The following is a 14,897-nucleotide window of genomic DNA, read 5'->3' on the forward strand; positions in this document are numbered from 1 at the left end:
AGGAGAGGGAAAGTGGTCACCCTCCAAGCAAACAGAGCCCAGTGTCTGCACAACCATGGGGGAAATTATTTGTCTTCCATTAAAATAATATAAGAATACTCCACAACCTTCAAAGCTTTATCCTTTCCAAACAGGAATAAAAGGAAAAGAACAAACTACAGCCATCTTCATTTGACATCTGAAAACAGGAAACAAACACATCTGAAAGCAAGTGATGATACATTAACACAGAGAACTGAGTTCTCCAGTTCCAGGTAGGGCTGTGACAACCAGCCCATCTCAGACACACAACAAAAAGTACAAAAGATGCCATATGAGCAACCCCAAAGGCCCAGCATTCCTGCTCACTGTAGCAAACATTTGCACAATTATACCAATGGGTGTTGTTTTCCCCAGCATCATGACAGACTTACAGCAGAGAGCTTGGCTCACCTTTTCATTGGCACACAGATTAGACCTCACAGGTTGCTCTAATGCATTTTATCATGAGAACACTGCCTCAAGCCTCACACAGAGATACATCATTCAGTAAGTTGAGCTTGCTATAGATCTACCTCCCCTGGAAGTCCTGGAAACCTGTTTCCCTTTATATTATCTCTCTCTGGCACTGACAAAATGGAAGGAAACCAATAGAGAGTTCACTCTCATAAACTGACCAAATCAAGTCCCCATCTCTACTCTTCACACTTATCTAGAAAAAAATGATGCGTTTTTAAAATTAATTTTAATTATTTTTGGGCTTCAGAATTATTTCATTGAGTTTGATTTTTATTACAACACCCAAAGTTTTAATTTCATTCTTGTTAAGCCAATATGCTGCACAGGAGTCCCAATATCTAGCACAAATATTTTATTAGAGCCTACTAATGTTTACCAAAAACAAAGTAGCACTTATGATGAGTAGGACTACCCAAATTAGCTTGGGTACAGGACCGTGGATTCAAGACAATGAATAAAGCATTTTCCACTGATTCCAAAAAGGAATCAGTTCACAACTAATATATGCACAGAGGTTATATAGTTCCACTGGAAAAGCATATTTGCTATAAATTGTCTGACAAGGCTGAGCTTCCTACAGAAAAGCATTATTAATGGCTTCAACATTCCTCCAGGTTTCCTTGTCAGCTTTACTGCAAGTCTTTGCTACTTCTAGAATTGCTCCCCATGCCTATCCACACATGCTGTAACTCCAAATGGCCCTGGGACACACTTGGCAAGGATTTATCAGATTTGTGAAGATGGACGGCATCAGCACACAAACAGGAAAGAAAAAGCCAGTCAGAAGGTCTGTGTGAGGTGGGAGAGTGATGCTCACCTGCGTCACAGGGAGGTTTACCCACATGCACTGACAGATAAATGTGTAAAATGCATTTAGGCATCAGCCCATTCCAAACCCTTGGTCAGGGCAGTTACAGCTTACCTGAGTGCAATGATTACCCAACCCCTTCTGTTTCCTAACGTGCTGTGTTGGAAAAGAAGGGGCTTTTTTGGGAAAAACCAATCATAAAAACAATGCTGAACAAAGAGCTCAAGATTCAATACACTCAGATTAAAACTGAATTCTTCTTAAGTAAATTAGTTACTGCAATAGGAAACATCAGACCAAATTTCAGTGGTCAGGGGCCTAATGAAAGTTTTGAGGGACTATAACAGCTTTTCAGTTTTAAAATAAGAGTAGACTTCAGTAAGACTTTACTATTTTGGCGTTTTTAACAGCTAAGCAATGCAGTTGATTCTTTTTTTTTTTTTTTATTTGCGATCTGACAGAGATGGATAGATAAATATGCAAAAGTAATTTGCTTAAATAAAATTCAATATGCAAAATTTGTATTTACCAACCTCTTATTGGCAATTTCACTCAGCTTCTTTGCTGAATCAGTCTTCTGGTTATTTAATTTCTGGTAATTGCATAGAAAAATAAAAGCTTTTTGGAAGTTATACATTACATCTGTCTATTTCTGTCATTCGAATTTACACTGGGGTAAGTTCTTGATTTAGTTTGGAGTTACTGTGCCTATCTGTGCATCTAGAAGATGATATATTTCATCTGGAAACATTTACAGAGAAATGTCCTCAACCCATATATAGTACATTAAAAAAACATATAAAAGAGGAATGTATATTGTAATATTGTTACTTTAAATCTGAAGTTACATTAAATCAGATTGTCATCCAATTCCTTTGGGGTAGGTAAATTGTAACATGGAGTTTCTCAAAGATGAAAACCTCTTGGCCCAAGAAAACTAGTATTAAAATAGGCAGTTCCACATGTTTGCAATTTGTGGAGAAAGTGCAGACGGTGACAGAATAGTGTCTGAACTATTTCCCACTCTTTTTTAAATTTGTGTATAGCAAATTGATACACTTCAAGGTAGCAGCTGTTTAACACTGATGCCAAATTATAAAATAGTCTGGTAAAATTCAAATATACCTTGCATATTTTATATTACCAAACCACATTTACGGTCACAGATTAATTTCAACCTCAGTTATGCTACCCAATGCAATTACAGATTTAATTTTTGTGATAAACGAAACTTAAAGCAAGTTCTGCAAATTAGGGATAGCTTACAATTTCCACATATCTAAAATGAACTGTAGCTTTGTGCCAACAAAAAATTTATGACAATTGCTAGGCTGTGAAAACTTTTAGCAATAAGTGGAGACACAGTGACACCTGCCATATCACCTGACATTATAATTATTCCAAAAACAAATTACTGTATTTTCCCATTGTAAAATGAAAGTTGAAGCACTCTATTTTGGAAGAATAATAGTACTGGGATCCCTGTGTGTTTCTTAGGGAAACTGGTGGCAAATACATTAACACCACTCACATCACTGTCATACCAAAATGCAAACATATTTCAAGTTGTAACTTTGTCTTTTACAAATACATGAAAGAAAATCCATTCAATAAGGTTTCTGAAAAGAAAAATGCCTTCTGAAGTGTACCTGACAGAAATTCCAGGTTGCTCTCAAAGCTGCACACCACAAGCACTTACAGAACCAGCAGTTTTGCAGAAAAGTAATAGAACAACCTGCTCAAAACCTGGGGAAGTTCCTAAACAGATTATAAAAATTAAACTAGCATCACCTCCTTGCAGGTTGTTGCCAGCAGTAAGAAAAATTAAAGTTAAATGAAGATTTACTACTCAAGTCTGTGTTACTTGGCTGTTTTTTAAGCTGGCAGGGAAGAGGTCTAGATGCTTAAACCCTTATTTCTTTCAAAGTATCTTCACACTTTCTTAAAGAAAAGCACGTTACATGCTGGAGATTCAGGGCTGAAAACAATTTTTTTCTCCAACCTTTGTTCTTTTCCCATCACAAAAATGCACAGGTGTGTTAAACGTTAAAATTCTTAATGGTAATAAATGTATTTGATGTCCCTCAAAAGTCTACTGTAATATAGAAGACATTAATGCTTTAAGAGAGGAGTGGTCTTGATCAAGTAACCCTGTGGATTAGGCTTGTTCAAAAAACATTCCTGCTTTTGCTACACCAATCACTATGAAATTTGTACCAGTCTTCAAAACATTCATTTACTCAGGCTGAACGTTGCAAAGGTAAAAGTACTGATGCTGTATTATTGCAATGGTAAGAGTACTGATGCTATATTTTCTTTTCTGACTGCTCTCTGTATTTAACAAAACAATGGAGGATCAAGAATCTTTGGCTAACTTGTGATCCATTACCATATAAATTAAGAAGTCTAACTTTTCACCCCTTACTGATACAGCTGTGAGAAGAGAGTTCAGTTCAGATATTCCAGTTGAGTCTTAACTCTTAATATGTAAATGGACTAAAGACTGCATATTCTAGAGGAAAAGAATGCTTCATCAATAATAATTGGAATGTCATTCAGAGAGAAATGCAGCTTCCTTCCTCTGTGTGCACTTTGTACAGATTTACTCCAATGTCAGGTATATGTTCTTACCTGAAAGACAGAGAAAAATTGAAGGAGGGAGGTGGAACTGAAGTTGGCTTTGTAGTATCTTCCCTGGTGCTTGCAACAGGAAACTAAAATCCATTACTGAAGGGAAAATATCACCAGAGTGGACATAAGAGAGCTACAATGCTTTAAATGATTTTTCATTCTTTAATGAGAGTGGATTTTTTTTCTTCTAGGTAAGGTTTCCTTTACTGCTGTGGTCCAGAAAATAATGGTAAGTGTTCTAGAGCCAATGTGTGGAATGAACACTGTGTTTGCAATACTGTTTCCATCCCAGAAAGAGAAAAGGTGGGGAGGGGATCAAGAGTGACAGTGTTTCATGAGAAAATGTATAAACCAGAGAGATTTTTTTTTTTTTCTTTACAAAGACTAATTGAATTTTCTGAAAGTCTGGCTCTGTGGAAGCCTGTTACATTCCTGAAAATTATGGGTAAGAGTTCCTGCAACCCATCCCTGAATGTGAAGGAGCTTATGTTTATTTGCTACCCCTAATCCACTGAATATTCAGCACCAACACCACTAAGGAGGAGCACTCATTTCCCAGGCTGCTCTAAGGCCTGAGCCTGAAGCTCTTTCCTGCAGCCCACAAACAAACCCTTCCATTCCTGGAGAAGCTCCCAGGTCTGGTTTTCCCCGGTTTTCCAGGCTGGGGATGGAGCAGAAGAGGCTCTGGCTGCAGCCCAAAGCCAGGATCCACTCACGCCTGCACCGTGGGCAGCCAAGGCTGTGCAGGGAAGGGCTTGGCAGGAGCTGGGCTGGCTGTGCTGGCACCACAGAACCTTCCAGAAGGAGCAAACTCCACATTCAGTCCTCCCTTAAAAGGAGGATTTGCTCTCTCCCCACACCCAGCCCTGGCCCGGCTGCCCCAAGTCAGAATAATTTAATTTATCCTGCTGAGAACCTGGTTTGTCCATCAGCTCTCCACAAATGAAGTGCCAGTGATAAGGACAGCTATTCCTCCAGAGTCTGTTTCTTTGTTTTGTTAAAGTTGAGAGATTAAACAAGATTCAAAGAACACCATTCAGCATCTTTAAGTGATGTCCTCAGAGTGGAAAGATTCCATCTGAAAACATCTGAGACTTGGAGGAAGACAGCAAAGTAGTTCTTCAATAAATAGTTTCAAGACAAATATAGACTAGGGTACTGATCCTGTGAGAGCAATTTTTATTTGGAGTTATTGAGACAGCTGCCTTGCTCGTGAGACTAAAAGCTCCAAACATTTCGGAGTAATTTCTTATCTCTGCTTCTAAGAACTGCCTGTATTTGGTACAAGTGGTGTCCGATGAACCTGGCAAGATGCAGTTAGCAATAATTAGGGTATATGGCACAGGGGGATTTTTTACTTATGGGTCATTTAATGGGAATTTTTTATGTTGAAATTCATGTATTATGAATTTCATTTAAAAAAAAAAAAAGAATTCAAGTTTATTCAGCATAATCTAATAGTTTGGTAAAACTATTTGGTTCTATGCATGTTTCCAGCCACAGTGCTGCATTAAGTGATATGTGTCTTAAGAGAGGTCAGGACTATGGATAGTAACACAAAAGTTGAATAGTAACATAAAAGTGAACTGTTAAAAATTCAGTCCCTGCAATCATCAGCATCATACATCTCCTCTTCCCACATAAGACAAGACTATAGCAATATGAAATACCATTACAGAAAATTTTAATTGTTTCCATCTAAAGTTATCATTTGAGAATAAATATTTGCCAGCTAAAGAAAAATTATTCTGACTTTTTGAAAATACTTGTATTTCTTTTGGTGCTAGTAAAGTTTATACTAACAGATGTGATCATCATTGCATCCATTCAGTTGAGAAGAATATTTGACATAAAAATGAAGGATAGAAAGTTCTGAACCAAATATATAGCTACATTTTCAGACCTAGATTGAAATTTTAAAAAAAATCAGGCAGATGTAGATATATGTAAACTGAAACAATTATATCAAAACATTCCCTGTCAATCTCCTGCTCTACTTTGCCAGTACAGAAACATGTTCACATGCTGATAATGACTGCTTGGAAAAGCTACAAAACGCAATGTTTGCCTTGATATTTTTCTTGGGTTTTTCATCATTTAATAAACAAAAGAAAAGAAAGAGTTGTTATTATTATTATTACCAGTGAACCTGCAAAGGAGTATTTACCTTGTAAGACTGGTTGAGAAAGTGTAATTTTATCTACTTTTTCTATGATAATTCAATGGACCAATGGCAATTACACCCAAAAAAAAAAAAAAAAAAAAAAAGACCCAAAAATCCCTACAGAAGTAGTCTGGTGTATGTATGAGACTCACAGAAATAAAAGGTAAAACCCAAATAATTGAATACTTTTGATGAGTTCCAAAACACAGCTAATAACTCTGATAGCTCTGAACCAATTTTGGAATGTGCACATGAACAACATGTGAGGACATCTTGTTTCTATGGGCCTGACCAAAGAGCTCTGAATTCAAGAGAAACTTCTCCAATTAATTCAGTGAGTTCTTGATGAGGCCCCCAGGTAAATTTGCTGTGTCAGTACAATCAAATCACTCAGTATGACATCTTACAGCAGTGTCAGATATTTCAGAAAGCTGTTTTTAACTGGGTTCAGGAGCATGATAACTGAATTACTCATGTAGGATTAAGTGGCTGCCCACCTCCTTGGACAATCTCTACTTTGTACTCTGAGCTATACTGGGGACAGTGGAACTTTTGTGCCTTACAGTGTTTAGGCAAATGAATTTTTAACTTCATTACAGTGTCTAGAAAAATGATATAAGAACATATAAGGTCACATGTAAGAAAGAAATGAATATTGGCAAAGTCATGGTATACACAAATGCACCCAACTATTACATGCTACCTATCCCAGTATTTTTTTTTTTTAGCTTTGGCCTTGCAAGGAAAGAACAAGAACTAGCTTAGAAATATAACCAACTATAAAAAAATTCATATTTAATTATGTCCCCAAGTCTTGCATATATTATTCAGTTTATAGACAAAGGACAAAGTTATTCTCTAAATAAATAAATAAACAATCCCCCTAATCAGAAATTATATCAACATTTACTCTGAAAAACAAAATATGAACTCTTACTTAGTTATTTTGAAAAATTGGTTCTGTTCTTAAAATCTGGGCATCATCTGGGTGGCATAAAAACTTTTTGATTAATTAAATTAAATTAAAATAAATCTGATATTAAGTAACATATGGGTGTGGGTAATCTGCATTTTGATCAGTTGCAGAATGATGGAAAGGTTAACTGTAGGATTAATTCCAGACAGGACATCTGGGCAATACATTTGAATCTTTAGGTCTGCATCTAGAACTTGCACAGATTTCATGTGGCTCATTTGATGTACCCACAATAAAGTGCTCATTTAGAAAGCTGCATCACAATTCACAAATGAGGGACTTCACATTAAATTATTAACAATTCATGCCCACATAGCAACCAAATGATATTTAGATATCTACAGTGGTAAATATCAAATATATAAAAGGAGAAGCCCATGAAGAATAATTTCTGTAGGACATAGATAAAATGAAAAGAACTGTTGGGAGTAACGCAATGGAGTAAAGATCAGCATGACAACATCAAAATTCATTTTGTCTTGGTAAACATAGAGAGACCCAGCAGTGACACACTCCAGAGGGTCTTTTCAGAGCTGCGTTCTCTAATTCCTGTAACAGATCAGTGACAACCTGAGCACAAGCGAAGTACAGCACTGGGTGTTGAGCAGAATTCAGTGTTGAGCTGAAACTTTTCCCTTTTAGTGAAAATATAAACTACATAAAGAAACACTATGACTGCTCCAGCCATAGGCCAGGCTCAGGACAGAAGGACAAACCACTCTGAGACGGGAAGCCGTAGCAAGGAAGAAGCTGTATCATTACAGACACGGCTCATTTTAACAGGCCTTTCCCTCTTCAAGAATCACAGGGTTTTTCGGCCATCATATTTCATAATTGTACATGGCATGAACAATTTTACCTCAGCTCCTAACATTGCCTGCACAGCACCACTGAATAAAAACTGTCAGGAAATAAATTAAACTTCAAGCTACAGATTCATACTGAAATCTCTTCAAATAAAATTTGCACTGCAGTCACCATAATGGGTTTTTTTCCCTAAAAGTTCTAGCTAGATGAAACTAATCTGAACATTTTCACACAACATTCTTGAATGAATGCATTATTACGTTGACAGACCTATTTGGAATGTTAAATTATTTTATTCTTACAGTATTACTTTTGTTTAGTGGTTTTGCTTCAACTACCATGTTACTTTGAGTTAAGAATGCAATCTCTTCCTCAGTAAATTTTGTTAACAGAATGATAGTTCAATTTAAAGTAGTTGAAATATTTTACTTAAAATAATTACCAAACTTTATTAACAGTATATTCTCAGTGACTCCTGCAATTTCTCATTAAGTTTATTCAACCAAATTGACTAGGAGATTATTTCTTTCTTTCTGTGGAGTCTTTGAAATGGCATGAGCAGAATAATTAATAAATTTTAATAATGGAATGCATTGTAGTAGGAAAAGATCATTATAGCACATAGTCACCCACTGCATCCCAGCTCTCCACTGTTTTGTTACTTTCATTTCTTACCTCTTTGTTGGCTCTGTCTGCTTGAACTAATGTTCCATTCAGGCACGGCTCTACATAGTGGAGTTCTTCATTGTACTACAGAGGGAAATACAAAGTATGATGAAAAATTTAATTAAAAGCTTGGAAGATACAAGTCAATTTAATGACTTAGAACCACAGTGAATGAAATATGCACAGAAAGCAAGAACAAAAGGATTTTGTTCATTTTAAAAAACTGGCTGAGGTATTCCTTTTCCTTTTGCATGAGTCTTAATTTTCAGAAGTTTATACTTCTAAAGGAGCATTGAATGGATGCCAAAACTCAGGTGGACTTAAGGGTACTATATACTCTAGTTGGCAAAAATATCCCTCAAATTGAAATCTGGATAAAATTAAGAGATCATGTTTGATACATCACAAACTGAGCTCATAATTAACTCATAATTCTTTTCTAGATATAAGAAAATCCTGAAAAATATTTATGGCGCTGTCTAACATTTTAAAAGGTTAATACTGGAATAACTACACCAAAAAATCTGTAAATTGAATCAATCCTATAAATGACTGACAATTTTCAAAATTTCAGTCAAGCAGAGATGTTTATTATACACAAAGTCATGAATATGTGACAGATCTTGAAGGAATTATCTGTTTTTCTCACAAGGAGCAGGGAAGCTACATAGCCTAGTCATACATTCAGAAGCAGCCTAAGCATGAAAAAAAAATGAAAACTCATCCGCAGTCAGTAGAACTTGTAATGAATGATTAATTGAAATTTGAACTTGTTTCAATCTTTTAAACCTTTCAACACAGGTCAAATTAATAAAGCAGTACCCCCAACAAAAGTTTTCTAGATAGAGCCTTAACTGAATTCCTTCTTCTGCTAATTTCTTCTCTTTTAGAAGTAGATAAATTTGTAAGTTATCACAGATCAAACAGTAAGGTCTTTGCATCTAGGCTTTAGGCAGTTTCATCCTTTCATAAAGGATTAAGTGAATCAGAGCATCCACAGTAAACAACACAAAAACAATCAGGGAAAACATTTCATTAGATTAATGTGAGCATTTACTCCCTTCTTCCTCCACCTCAGTGGGAATAAAGAGAGCCCTCCAATGACTGACTGGTAACAAAAAGCTGCTTAGGCAGGGGTCTCTGTCACTGTGAGTTCTCACTGTCTCTGTCACTGTGAATTCTCACTGTCTCTGTCACTGTGAATTCTCACTGTCTCTCTCTGCCTGTAGCTCCAGATTTGCTCCACTCCCTTCAGTTTAACACCACTGCTCTCCACAGCTCAGATCCCTGGAAGCTGCTCCCCTTCGGACACCTGTCGTCACCATTCACTCCAGCAGTGCTCTGCTCACCACATTCATCACCAGTAATTGCTCCTGCACAGGGAAGAGTATTTAATGTGAACTGCATGGAGGCACTGTGCCAGCCTCTGTCCTCAGCTATAAGGGAATATAAACCCAGAGTAACTTGCTGTTGCTGGATAGATACACGATTTATATCAGCATCAGCATAGGAACTGGTTACACAGAAACAAGCAAAAATACTTTAATGATATATACATGTAATTTCTGCAGCAGATTTGCATGCTTCCTAGTTGTTTTATTGCCGTCAATGTTATTTCAATGTGTGAGAGTGTATGGACTTTCTGTTGTTCCATAGGTAATACAAAGTACAAGGCAAAGGCTCCTAGAACAGTTCAGGGTCACTGAGAGTGTCCCATGTGCATCTCAGCCTCATAACAGTTTATTGATCTGATAAATGATGTACTTTCCCCTGTTGTTTCTCTCTTCAGACTTCTTGCCAATCTATCTCCTGAGGGTCATTGCAAAATAATAATGCCAAATCTACACAGCATCTCTTATTATAGTCCAAAGTCAAGACCATACTCCATTCTATTGTGAAAAATAAGATACTGAAAATCTGTGACACTCTGGTGCACCAGCCCCTACTCCCAAGCTTTTTTCTGGTCATACACAGGTTTTTCTCAATATGTTCTTTAATCAAGATACTTTCCAGTTCAGCCTGTTCTTAGTTTTGTCTATATAGCTGAAACTACAAGAGCACACATATTTATCTTTATATCACACCAGGCACAGTGTCTGCAACTGGCCAATGTTCCTGATCTGATTCTCAACTGCTGACTTCCCCAGCAATGCCCAGTAAAGATGTCTTGTTAATTTACCTCAGTGAAAGCCTGCATTTGGCTTTTCAAGAGCTCTTGCATCGTGGTGTTTTCTCACATTTCCCTGTGTTACACATCCCAGTGCTCCATGCCCTGGCATGTGACATATTTGCACATTACTGTAGTAACAGCAGCAGCTGGGAGAGCTGATACCTGCACAGTAGCCTGGAATAGCCTGGGTTTTGCTGAAGGAAGGGAGGTAAAAATTAATTACCTTCCTTTCTAAGCTCCTCTTCAAAAACCCTGGATTACTCTTGTAATTTAAACATGTAATTACACTGATATTTACTATTTTATTTACGTTGTTATAGTTATCTGTCTTATTGCTTCACATTATTTTGTCCCTCTTCTTATTTCTGTGCACAATAGGCATAAAAATGTAAGCAGGCTAAAATGTGGACTAAGAGAAACTACATAATTATTTAGAGAGCTGTGGGCCTACATTCTATAATAAGATACTATTCATATTCTAAAAATTTTATATCTATCTATATAGATAGATAGATAGATATAGATATATATAGTTTTAGCACATCTACACAAATGGTATACATCTTCCTTAGCATTTTCCATATTTCTTCTCTGTCACATTTAAACTGCCTGGCACAAGGTCCACAGAAATAAATTAAATTTCCATTTTGTTGTGCAAGAATACACAGATAAAAGTTTCAAATTATATTAAAGTATATTCAGCTATGCAATTCAGCCCAGCCTAAGAAGCCAGTCCAGAAAAGGAACCAAAGGAATTGGTGTTTCCATAGTTTACTGTGCCAAACAAGTGGCACACAAGCACAGGCCACTGCTTGGAGGCTTCATATGGAGGTGCCTTTTGGCTGCCTCTCTTTGTCAGCCAGCTCACACATCAGAATCTGATTATTTAGGCAGGCTGAAAAGTAAATTTATCCATGGTCTCTTCTGTAGAAATAAAAAAAAAAAAAGAGAGACTATTTATATTGGAAAATTCTACATATTAATACTGGGAGCTATACTACTGTGCTTTGAATTAAAAACTACTTTTATTCTAATCAATTTTGCTAAAAGGGTGTGTCTAAAGCAGCAAAGTTAATTTTACATTCTTGGCTCAGTTAACATTTTGCTAATTCAGTGTAGAGTTTGTATAAAAGCATTTTTAAAATTTCAGCATTTGACAAAATTAGTACTCGTTTTATGATAATGTTGTTAATTTAATGCTTGACTTGGAATTATACTTCAAAGTGAATTGGAAAAACATGCCTTTTCTCTTGTTGCTGCAGATATCTCTGTTCATGCACCAGTGAACTGACCTTAAATTTTAACATAGGCAGCACAAAATCGCTCTTGTGTTTCAATATTTTTTTTCTGCAATTCAATCATCTAGTCCATCAATTTCAGATGGATATTGCAGCAACCTACCCATGAAAGCTAAAATGATCTTTAACATTATCCTTTTATGTTTATTTTCTGGCAAGACCTGCAGTGAATCCTGCTTTCTGATATATATATACATTTATATATATATATATATATATATATATATATATATATATATGTATGTATGTATGTATGTATGTATGCAGAAATACATGCAGGTATTCATTCTGTTAATCGCTGTGCTTAATAAAGCCATCCTGACAGTCATGATCATTCAAGTTCAAAATTTTGCTTTAGATAGTGAGTACAGAGAGTTTGTCCAGATTTCCCACGCTAATAAAGCTCTTATTCCACCTCAGATTTTGGGCTGGGGAGAGAGGGGGGTACTTGGTCATTTTTCTGAGACTTTCAGATGCCCAGGATGTCACAGAGCACCAATTTGGAGTGGCCTCTCAGAGAGGTCGGTCTGAGCAAGGCTCAGTTGTGTGAAGGTTCAGTCTCCACCACCAGGGCACAGCAGATCCATTTCTGCACACACTGCACAGCTGGACAGCTCTGGAGACAGAGGGGATCTGCTCCTGCAGAGGGGATTTCTTGGACTGACATATGTGCATCCTACCTTCAAATGAAACTGCTGTCACATCAGCAGGCTGTGCCTGAATTACAAAGAGTAAGATGCAATCTCACTCAAACGTTTGCTGTAGATAAAAGCTGTATGGGATTTTCAGGGCTTTCACACCAAGCAGCCTCTTGTGTGGGCTTTGTTGTCTCGTGTTTTGATCGCTGGAACATCTCTGTTCTTGACAAATTTCATTTGCCCTGCTGGCACTTGGTCAAAGCAATGCCTCGGAAGCAATTTCTGCAGATAACATAAATCCCAGTGGCTGGCTCTGCTGTGTCCCCTCACTGTGTCTTTCACCGGCACATTTTGAAAGCAGTTCATGGTTCAGGCCAGCCTACCTGTGCCATTCCTCATTTAAAGCCCACTCCCTTCTCCACAGCACAGGTGTCTCTTGCTAGTTTGTTCTATTTTCAAGCAATTTTTTTGGTTTTTTACACTGTTATTTATTTGCCTTGTGAGACAGCAAGAGGAAGTTAAGGGAGGTTTAGATTATATTAGGAAAGGGTTTTTCACCCAGAGTGTGGTTGAAGAGCAGAATAGGCTCCCCAGGGGAGCGGTCACAGCACCAAGCCTGGCAGAGTCCAAGGAATGTTTGGACAATGCTCTCAGGCTCATGGTGGCATTCTTGGGGTGTCCTGTGCAGGGCCAGGAGTTGGGCATGATGAGGCTGATGGGTCCCTTCTACCTCAGCATATTCTATTATTCCCTGACTTAGTATAAAACAACTCCCTACAAACTCTTGCTGCAGAATCCCAAGGCAGCAGGACAGCTCTTTACCCCCTCACCACCACTCCTATCATGCTCTCCTTGGTGTCCTACATTTCTGTGGTGCCTCTGTCACTGCAATGATCATCTTTAAGTTCATATTTGCACATCAACATCCTAATGAAATTAAGCAGCTGAGCTTGGTAGCATAAAAACACATTCTCCATTGCTGTTTCTACTTATTTAAACACACACACCTGTCCTAAAAGAGGTTCTAGAGAGGACAGAACCTACAGAGGAATGAATTACCTCAAACAAATGCTGTAATTAGCATAATAAATAGGCTTCTTGCTAGAAATTCAGAATTTCTGACACCAGCCAAGCATGGCAGGAGGGCTGCAGTGTGGGAGAGGGCCACAAAGTGCCCTGTGCTCTCACAGCCAGCCCCAGCTGGGGCTGGAGACACTGCAAGGAGCCCACATGGAGGCACAGCAGCCTGGGGGCTGCAAAGAGCCGTCAGCAGCTGGGAACATCTGGAAACACAGCTGGGAAAATGCCGTGGTGAGAGGGGTGTGCTGCAGGACACCACAGACTGTGGGTGACCCAGTCACCCCTGAGGGAGCCAGGCTGAGGTGGGGACACACCAGGGACAGGGGTGACCCAGCTGAAGGGACAGCAATGAGAGCGAAGGGACAGTGAGGAGGGACAGGGAGAAGCTGCAGGGACAGAGCTGCTGCTGCTGTTGGAAATCAGCCCTTGGCTCACGCCTCAGCTGAAGGGGAGAGGCTGCAGGGCAGTGCTGGGAATGGTCCCACGGAGGGGCTGGGCACAATTTCAGCCTGGGATGCCGGGAGGAAAGGCTCAGGTGGCTGATTCGTTCCTTTTCTCAGCACAAAGTCAGTGTTGAGAAGCTTGGGTAATTTGACAATAAGTTATGTACAAAATTCCGCGACTCCGTGGTGTTTTACACACAGCTCAGTTCATTTTCAAATGAACTTTAAATTGGAAAAAGTGATGATTAGCTTCTTCATACTTGCTTTTAAAAAGTTTTTACACAGTATTTCCACTGTACTTCTTGGGCAAAATCATTAGTTTGGATTCAAGTTACACATGCTTTTACTTTTTTTTTTAATAGATGAGCCTTTTGATTTTCCCAAAGTAAAATTTTCACCAAAAAAACCAACTTTTCTTTTTTCTTCCTACATAATTCACAGTGACTGTTACAACTACTGAGAAACACGGATCATACACCAAAAAATGGCTGGTCAGGCATCTTAGTAATTACTCTAGTTGAAACACTCTTTTAACTTACAGAAATTATTTAGATTGCAGTTAGTCACATTTTTTTAAAGGACAGTAAATCTTTTTTTGATAAAGTATGTAATTATATCTTTATACAACATGAGTTTCTGCTAATTATGCAATTATCATGCAAAGAGATTAATCTGACAGTCTGAACTGCTGGCTATGTGTTAAAAATACAGTATGTGT

The 14,897-nt window shown here is 37.9% G+C and overlaps 1 protein-coding gene across 1 annotated transcript in view; it reads right to left on the bottom strand.

Annotated features, from left to right (window-relative positions):
• Window positions 1–14,897, bottom strand: part of CACNA2D3 (calcium voltage-gated channel auxiliary subunit alpha2delta 3) — a 383,158-nt gene that overhangs the window by 195,550 nt on the left and 172,711 nt on the right. Inside the window, exon 9 of the mRNA XM_059480385.1 lies at window positions 8,560–8,634. Coding sequence (XP_059336368.1) covers window positions 8,560–8,634 — 75 coding nt within the window. The remainder of the gene's footprint in view (window positions 1–8,559; window positions 8,635–14,897) is intronic.

The sequence above is a fragment of the Ammospiza nelsoni genome, chromosome 11, assembly GCF_027579445.1.
Source record: "Ammospiza nelsoni isolate bAmmNel1 chromosome 11, bAmmNel1.pri, whole genome shotgun sequence".
Taxonomy (NCBI): Eukaryota; Metazoa; Chordata; class Aves; order Passeriformes; family Passerellidae; genus Ammospiza; species Ammospiza nelsoni.